The 9,535-nt window shown below is 42.6% G+C and overlaps 2 protein-coding genes across 2 annotated transcripts in view; both read left to right on the top strand.

The window, feature by feature from the left end:
* Positions 1–9,535, top strand: part of si:dkey-23k10.2 (NACHT, LRR and PYD domains-containing protein 12) — a 43,005-nt gene that overhangs the window by 31,384 nt on the left and 2,086 nt on the right. Inside the window, 3 exon segments of the mRNA XM_042223913.1 lie at positions 1,147–1,181; positions 2,135–3,996; positions 4,896–7,561. Coding sequence (XP_042079847.1) covers positions 1,147–1,181; positions 2,135–2,529 — 430 coding nt within the window. The 3' untranslated portion in view covers positions 2,530–3,996; positions 4,896–7,561.
* Positions 7,666–9,535, top strand: part of clip3 (CAP-GLY domain containing linker protein 3) — a 19,776-nt gene continuing 17,906 nt past the window's right edge. Inside the window, exon 1 of the mRNA XM_014335858.2 lies at positions 7,666–7,735. Coding sequence (XP_014191344.2) covers positions 7,666–7,735 — 70 coding nt within the window. The remainder of the gene's footprint in view (positions 7,736–9,535) is intronic.

The raw sequence follows: 9,535 nt of genomic DNA, 5'->3' as shown, positions 1-9,535 counted from the left end.
CGGATCTGCAATACATCGAGGATGATCGCCGCAGCGCTGTAGCTGATCGATAAATCTGCTTCCCATTTTGCAATAGGAAGGGATATTGATTCATCTATTTTACAAAGTGTTCTGTATATTTTAGACAATAATTTGGGGGGTTTTAGATTAAAAAATTGTACTGCGTCACAGCACCCGCTGCTTGTTGAGAGTAAAAGCGATACACGCTTTCACGTCTTTTTTTTCTAAAAAAAAAAGTCGCTAAGGGGTCTGAAAACTCGCTAAATATAGCAACAAAGTTGCTAAGTTGGCAACACTGAACACAGGGCTAAAATACACTGAGGGATAACGAGGGGATGGGACACAGGAGGAGAGCACAGCTGGGAGTAATCAAACACAACAAGATCAGAGGAAGCCAAACTAGACACACTGACATGAGACACAGACTAACAAAGTAAAACAGGAAACACAACACATAGACGCGGATTTGATAAGGGGAGACTGGGTCTGTCTCTCAGTGGGACAAAACCACCAGGAGGCATCCTAACTGGAGTAGCAGCTGTTCCTCTTTAAAATTTTAAAAGATTTTAAAAAGATTTTGATGGATGATGGATGAAAATAGCAGAAAGACAACTAAGACAGTCCCACAACATCCAGAATGTTACGGAACCTGAGACAAATCTCATTCATCCCACGGAGCAGACCACTGAGACTTATATGCCTCATTCTTACTTAATCCTTTTAATTACATGTTGTATCAGGAAAAATGTAAAAAACACTTTTCACTAACAAATCAAACTATGGAAAGCACAAGCTGCATGAGACGTGCGTAAAATACGTATAAAACTGACTATTAGATTGCTTTTTTTAAAATTAATTTTCATTTTGGAAATAATAAATGTAATTGTTATACAGCACGGTGGTTAGCACTGTTGCCGCACAGCAACAAGGTCCTGAGTTCAATTCCACCATCATCCCCGGGTCTTTCTGTGTGGAGTTTGCACGTTCCCGTGTTTGTGTGGGTTCCCTCCAGGTACTCCGGCTTCCTCCCACCGTCCAAAGACATGCAGTTTGTGGGGATAGGTTCACTGATTAGTCTAAATTGCCCATAGGTGAGAATACGGGAGCGAATGTGAGCGCGAATGATTTTTTTACTCTTCGTTTCAGGCTGGACTACTCAGGAGCAGAGGGTGCAAAGAAGGGTAAGTAATTCATTAAGTCTTTTTTTTTTAACTGGGAAGCTGAAGACTATATTTAATTCCTGAAAATGTGTCAATAACAGTGTGCACTAGTTTGCATTAATGTAACCTACATGAACGTGTTATTAATGGCACCTGTGGTTAGTTAACTGAATCGTCAGCATCCTGCTGCACACAAAGGTTTTGATATTCATGTTCAAACACTGCTGTAGATTTCAATGTGCAAATAAAAGAGGCCTGAAAGTGTGTAGACTGATTTTTCAAAGCAAAAAACAAAATAACTTCAAGTGTTTTATTCATAAAGCGAAACTTTCAAAGCACTCTTTAATATTCAAACATTGGACCATAAAAATGTATCCAAATTAATAATGGTCAATGAGAAAATGTTGTAAAAACAGACTGATTTGAGATGGAATGACTCTCTATTTTCAGTCTAAAAAACTACCTTTGTCATATTGTTGTAGCTTTGGGCTAACCTCTTGGAATTGTGGACATGCCAGTAACACGTAAAGGTTATGATTGTTGTCTTAAGAACAAGCTTGCGGTTAGAAGTGTATGTCAGAATTACTACAGTTATTTGCATAAGCGCACAGGACAGCAGACATCAACAGATGTTTTGTGGTCTGAGCAGCTGGATTATGTGTAAAACCAAAACAAATATATGTCAATGTGTATAACCCCAAAAGTTGATTCAGTTGATCTGGACGCAGCGTTTTCAGTGTTAGAAACGTTACATCATCATCAGCTGACTGCAGGTTTCAACCTTATGAACAACATTTGCATAATGACTGAAACTAGCACTGAATGAGCTGTGAGGTCAGCTCTTTGACATTTCTCCAGATGAACATGATTTACTTACCCTGACGACCGAGCATGCATCAGGACAAATGTGTAAAACCTGTAAGAAACACTGCAGTGATGAAACATCTCAGTGTTGTATATTTTTCTTCCAACAGTTGCCTGCAGTCTCACACTGGACCCCGATACAGCTCACAGGAACCTTGCTCTCTCTGCAGACAGAAAGGCAGTACTTGGGTCGAAACGACCAATTTTACATTCACGGTGGGAATTATTTCCTAGCAGTCCAGAGGTTTACTATAAGTGGGAGCAGGTGCTATGTACACAGGGTCTCACTGGTTTAAGTTATTGGGAGGTAAAGTGGAAGGGAACTGTTTCCATAGGTGTAACTTACAAAGCTGGACCTGACAAAGGTCCAGATGAATCGTGGCATGGAGGAAATGACAGATCCTGGATGCTGCTCTGCAAAGATAATCATTACTCAGCGTGGCACGATTACAAAGTGACAGAAATACGACTTTCTCGGCGCCCCGCTGGTTTTCAAAAAGTCTGAGTTTTTTTGGACTGGCCAGCTGGCATTCTGTCCTTCTATGATGTCACCTCTGACACTCGGCTCCACCTCCACACCGTTTTCTGCAGGTTCACTGAGCCCCTCTACCCTGCACTGTGGTTCTGGTTTACACTCGAAATGTCCAAGTGCTCAGCAGCTTTGTGTGACCCGCAGGGATAGCAGTCACCAAATGTAAACAGCTAACTAAGTGCCACACAGAACAACCTTTGCACACACTGTGATCACCTGACCACATATTTTGAGACACGTCAGACTCTGATGCAGAAATATTTTATTATGTTTTTCTCTGAAAAAAGTGTTTGATCACCAAGTCTCTGACCCTAATGGTTAAGACTGGAATTCAGAGTAATTGGAAGCAGCCATAGTCAGTCTCTGCATGAATAATGATTCCATCATAAATACCTGCTCATTATTAAGTTAGCCCAGGGATTAAAGAGCTGTTCTGCTCATGTTCACTTCTAAAGTGTTTTTCTTGGACTCCAGCGTAGCTTTGTTCAGTTTATTTATCTTACATGAGGACTTATGTACTTGCCTTGTTTATGAATACTTCAGGACCTCATAGAGCACATTGTTATATTAATTAACATTACATAGTTATATTTGCAATGATACAATAATGTGTTCTGGTAGATATATTTCATGTATCTGCTGATCATTTGTAATCTTTTGTTCTGGTCATGATTAAATAAATGCTTTTTAACAGAAGAACTGTGTGTACCATATGCTCTCCCACAACGCTGTGTATGCTGTGACTGAAGCACATCTTTAGTCTTCATACTACATCCTGGGGCATACGTCACAAATCTGTGGTTCTGAATCTTTATCTGGATCATGTGACTCTTTCATCCAATACAGTGTCTCTCTGTGGCTTTGACAAAAAACAAATTACTACTGTTGCTTGTTACAAAGTCCTCCTGCCTCCCTGCAGTACCTCAGATGCTAATATGCCTACACTGCACCTAAGGAGGCGGTGCTTCCTCTGCTCCGCAGAGCAGAGGTTGTTGAAGTCATCAGAGCAGGTCCTCACCTACACAGCAGAGATTCAGAGAGTAAAAAGGGACGTCCATGTTGTCAAACTTGAGCTTGGGGCTGTGTCCACAGATTGTCCACCCTGAATCAGAGATATAGGCTGTGTCTCAATTCAGGGGCTGCATCCTTTGAAGGCCGATTACGTCACAGCAACGAGACGAAGGCTGCTTCAAATGCATCCTTCATTTCCCCGAATTTGAAGGATGGCTCAGGTGTGTCCTTCACTTTTGGAAACGTTTCATGTAAATATTTTCTTCCGAGCCTGCAGAGCCGACAAAAGTGGAACTTCAAGACTCCTGACATTCTTGGGGGCAAAGCAGTTATGATTGTAGATCCACGGCTTCCCCGTGCACTGTGGCTGGTGGGATGAATCACAGAAACTTTCCCAGGATCAGCTGGACTGGTCAGAACTTGGTGGAAGTAAGTGGGGGTGGATACACCCGCCTTCTGACCCTGCTTATTTATCTTCCTGCGTTACCAGACTAATGGAGGAAATTCACCCATGTAGACACTTTGTTACTGCAGTGTGAGAGTAGCCATGTTGTAATAGTGAAGCATGTAGTAGCCTGGCTTCACAGGCTATATTTCCATTTATACGTTCATTGTTGTTGTTATTGTGTAGAGCTAATGTTTACCAGACGGTGTTATCTGTTGTAATTACTGTAGGCTACAAACCTGTGTTTGCTGACAGCTCCGTGTCATCATAGCGACATTATGTGAATATCTGTGTCCACTAGAGGGCGGCGTTGATCCACAAATGACAGATTTAATCCAGTTCAGCTGTGATTCTGTGTCTGCCATCTTGATATTATATTATTATAAACTTATTATATCATCTGCGCTTAATATTATATTGTGTTATTGACGTTAGTGTGAAAGACGCTGAATCATGGGAGGAGATGTTTTTATTATTTCTTCTCACACCGGTTCACCAATGTCACGTTCATTACGAGGAAGAAAAAAAATGCTAAAAACTAAATTGCCCGTAACCTTTTTATTGAAAAGGAAAAGAAACTCAGATTCTAGGGCATTTCAGTCGGAGTATGTTCAGTTTCTAATTTTGCAAGTTTACATTAGAGACACGACCCTGTGGTTCTTGGGCCCAGAAACAAAAGTCATTGGTTGTTTTCAGGTTTGGAGCATGAAAAAAAAAAAAAAAGAGGAAAAGTCAGTCTTTTTTTTTTTTTTAATCTCTTATCGTTTGATTTACTGTAAAAGTCTTTTTACTTGTTTCAACAAATAAGCTTTGGATCCCTTTCAGACTATACAGAATGCTGTGGTAAGACTTAACTTGTCTATGTGTGTGCTGTGGCCGGCAGGATGAAGGATCCAAACGCAGCACTCGTGCACGAAGGAATAAACTCAAAACGGCAGCTTCATTGCTGGAGAAAACTCGAACATGTAATACAAGAAAACAAAACTAGAAACTCAAAACATGAAGCTCAAAACAGAAAACCAGAACATCACCAGGAGCACAGAAGAAAAACAGCACTGTAAGGGGAAATCACAGCACTTAAATACACAAGGGACTAACAAGGAAATGGGAAACAGGAGGCAAACACAGCTGGGACTAATCTGACATAATGAGACGACGGGGAAAACTCAAAACTCAATGCACTGAACACAGGACAAGAAACAGAAGACAGCCAAGGAGACGTGACTGACTAGGGAGGAACACAGGGAAGATGCAGTGACAGAGAACTGAGACAAGCATACAACACATGGAGACAAATAATGAGAACAAGAATACAGAAGGAAACCTTCAGTGGAGACACGACACCAGGAACTCAGGGGAGGCCCTGAAACAGAACAGAAACCAGGAACTATAAATATAATACAAGCAGGAAGCAATCATTCAAATAAAATAACTTAAACCAAACACAGAAACAGTGGGTCACCAGACCTGTACGTGACATAACTATGGCACTAACAGGAAATCACATATTACTCCAGTTTTGGCTTCTGTTCGCTACATACTGTAGATCTTAAGTTAATCTCAGAGAGGATGGTTGGAGGACTTTGATGGACAGTGCACAGGCTTTAAACCATCTAAGCCACATGCAAGAGTGAGAGAAGAAGCACTGATCTGCATGTCTTAAAGTGGTCATTGCTTGTATGGAGCTCAGAGGAGTTACATAAAAAATAATGCTGTTGGTAATTTTCAGATCAGACAAATGATCAAATTTGAGAACTTTAAACTGAAAGCTGGAAAGTGTAAGAGGAATAGTAACTATTAGACTAGAGGGAAGAAGCTCAAATGTAAGAATCTGGAGCCTCAGTAAACATGTAGGTGAAGGGAACAGAGGGGATTTAGATGTGTTGGGCAGGTGTGGTGTTAATGAGATAAATGCTGAAGAACAAATAGTGGCAAATTTTGCAAAAAGAAGAATAAGAATGGAAATGACTGTGGCGAACCCATAGTTCAAGAAAAGGGAGGAACATAACGTAAAATAGAAGTGGAGGAAGGTGCACAGGTTGAATATGATGGAGGTGCAATCTGAAAGAAATAGGAGACGGTTCTTCAGGAAATGCAGAAGATTTGTAAGGAGGAAGTGAGGGCAGCTACAGCAGGGTCCAGTTGGTCCAGATGAAATACCTGCTGATGAACTTTTTAACCAGCTTGTTTAACACAATCCATGAGAGTGAGAGGATACCAGAGGAACTGAGAAGTGCAATGGTACGGAGTTTCAAGAACAAAGGTGATGTGCAGTGCTGCAGTAAAACTGATGAAAGAACTGTTGGAACTAGGTTAACCCGCGAGGTCTTTTAGGTCAAACTAACCTACTTCTTCAACCATTCACGCAATCGCAAAATTCAAATGACTCCTGAAAGCCGCAACTGTGCGTTTCAGTGATATTAGGGTCATTATGGTGATTCACTCCCAGGCAAGGCGCCAAATCCAAATCTTGGCAACTAACACAGAAAACAATGCAGCAAAGAGCAAAAACAAAACACACACACACACACACACACACACACACATCTGAGCCCCTTCTTGTTTGCAGTGGTGATGGGCAAGTTGACAGAAGAGGTGAGGCATGAGTCTCTGATATTTGCAGATGGTATTTTGGTTGGTACTGAGAGTAGGGAGCAGCTGGAGAGGTGGAGGTATGCACTGAAGAGAAGACGAATGAAGGCCAGTGGCAGTAAGAGAGAATACACGTGTGCCAACGAGAGGGAGACGGGTGGAAAGGTGAACAGATGAAGGTGAAGAAGAGAGTGCAGGCAGGGTGGGGATGAGTGTCAAGCGTGAAAGAATTTAATATGCCATCAACCTGGCTAGCAGCTAAATATTTACATAATGAATACAGGTGCTCATGTAGATTAATGTGCATTGTCCTTTTTAAATAAAAATAAATGGTAGTGAGACATGCTGTGATGTGTGGTTTGGAGATGCTGGCGCTGACAGAATGACAGGAAGCAGAGCTGAACATGGCAGTGATGAAGATTTCAGTGTGAGTAACCAGAATGGACGGAATTATACAGCGGGATGCAAACGTTTGGGCAACTTTGTTCATAGTCATTATTTTCCTGCATAAATCGTTGGTTGTTACAACAAAAGTTAAATATATCATATAGGAGACGCGCACAGTGATGTTTGAGAGGTGAAATGAAGTTTCTTTTTGTTCTTGAGCTCACTTTATGTCGCTGTTTTATAGTGAAAGCACAGAGATTTGTAAATGAGTCATACTTCGGATATTGGGGCGTTATTATAATTGTAATCATACACGTTTACCACTTTTAAAAAATAGTCTAACGTCTCCTCAGACGTTTCATCGACTTTTAAAGTGTTTGCGGAGAGGTGAGCGAGAGAGGCGGTGGAGCGACGCAGACGGAAACAGCCAGAACCGTCTGGGCGGAGAGAGAGGGAGGACTATATACAGCGGCGGAAGGAGCGCAGCGTCACAGAGGTGAGTGCTGCGGAGCTGCCATCAGACAGGAGAGAAGCTCGTCACCCACTCATCAACCAGCGGCTTGTTCTCAGGTAAGTAAAACACGTCAAAGCGCAGATTTGAGTCCGAGCTGAGCTTCATTTACGGGGTTTGGAGGCGACGAGACGATGGAGGCAGAGCAGGTGCTTTAGTGAGGATGACGATGCTGCGGAGGAAGGATGGAGAAAACAGCAGCAGCAGCTTCAAATCTCTTTACAGTGGCTCCGGTGGGCTTTAAGCAGCCTGCCGATGTTTTCATTGTGTCACAGGGGCGTTTTTCCCGTCCTGGCCTTCACTGCGCACATCGCCACAAACGCGCACCGAGCCCGAATCCCAACATTTTCATCACTCAGCGTCAGAAACACGCTGCGTGGGGAGGAGACCGTGGGTTCGGGCATGTTCTGACTCGGTTTGCAGCGATTTTGTCTTCGTGTTTGGTTTGATGTAAAATGGAGGCTGGGTGGAGGAGGATGCTGAAGCTGCCATGGCCTCCTTCCTCTCCTCCTTTCCTTCCTCCGCCTCCCACATCACGTGGCGTCTAACAGCTTCTAACCACCACAAACCCACACAAATATCGCGCAGCTGTCGCGTTATAAGCGCTCAGGTCTGCGTGTCGGTCAATCTGTAAAACGAGCTGTTTGCTGGGTAGAGCGGAGCGTTCCCAGTATTCCCAGTAAGAGATCGATCCTTCTCCAGTCTGCGAGCTGAGTGGGCCGATCTAAGAAAACACGGACATCTTTGAATATGCATGAGGAGATTTATCCATAATATGTTGGAAAGTATGGATATTTTAAATAGTGCGCGGTTTGCCATGTAATCTGTAAAAGGAGCTGTTTGTTGGTGGTAACAGAGCTTTCCCAGTATTCCCAGTAAGAGGTCGATGTTGCTCCAGTGTGTGAACTGAGCCGGTCGATTTGTGGAAATGAAAATATTTTTGTTCACGAGGAAAATGTTCGTTTTGGAAGGTAGCAGTATTCTTCGACACTGTGTTGCAGGAAAAAGGAAAAGTTGCTTCCACGAGAAGACAAAAAAGTGGAAACACTTTCACGTGGTCAGATTCAAGGCTCGCTGGAAGGTCTTAGGAAAGTCGGAACATTATGGAACATCTGGAGATTTTAGAAATTTACTGGAAAGTTTGAAGTTTTAGAAAGCAGGAATATTATTGGGGGGGGGGGGGCAGTTTGTTAGCTATTCCTTAAAATGAGTTTTTTTGGGGTCACATAAAAAATCCCCTGGAGTATATTGATGGTAAAATTATTACTGGGAAAGGCTTTGCTGGGATGTTTTGGCTATAAGGAAACTGCTGAATGTGTTTGTTTTGCTAATGAAGGAACGTTTTGAACACGGGACAGTGTGGTTATCTTTAAAACGGGAACATCTTGGACATCGTGGAGATTTTGGGAAATACGTCTTACGTGTCTGAACACTGACTTTCTCCTGATGGTGCACATAGAAAAACCCAGAAGAGCCTGTGACTGTGAACGCGTTTGTTCCTGTTTGAGAACATGGATGTAGCACAGTGGCCTTACGAAAGGTCAAAAGCGCCTCCTTAGAGGCGACGTGCTGCAGTTTGTACCTGTAGGGACAGAAACGCTTTTTGTTTCTCGGTGTCGTCGTCCAGTCAACAATAATCTGGAATATAATCCAAACTCATGTTTATTAACACAGACGATCTCTGTTCTCAGGATGCTGAGCGTGGCTGTAACTTTGGTGCTGCTCAGGCTTTCATCAGGAATCTCTCATTTCTTTATTTTTGTTTCAGTAAATCTACATGAAGTTGTGTTTAGTACATGTGCCATAAACATGAAGTGAATACATGTAACATGTATGTGCGTGTCGCCTTCACTGGTCCTAAATCAGCCCGGATCATTTGACCTGGAAGCGAGGCGTCTGAAAACAGGAACCTCGTTAACACAGCAGAGAGCAGCAGCTGAGCTTATTTTTAGGAGATTCATCGGGATGCTTATGCACTTCACCTGCGTGTGTGTGTGTGTGTGTGTGTGTGTGTGTGTGTGTGTGTGTGTGTG

The sequence above is a fragment of the Haplochromis burtoni genome, unplaced genomic scaffold (assembly GCF_018398535.1).
Source record: "Haplochromis burtoni strain Fernald_Lab_line unplaced genomic scaffold, NCSU_Asbu1 Contig_123, whole genome shotgun sequence".
Taxonomy (NCBI): Eukaryota; Metazoa; Chordata; class Actinopteri; order Cichliformes; family Cichlidae; genus Haplochromis; species Haplochromis burtoni.
The sequence above is the reverse complement of the archived record's forward strand: the minus strand, read 5'-3'. Positions and strand labels throughout refer to the sequence as shown.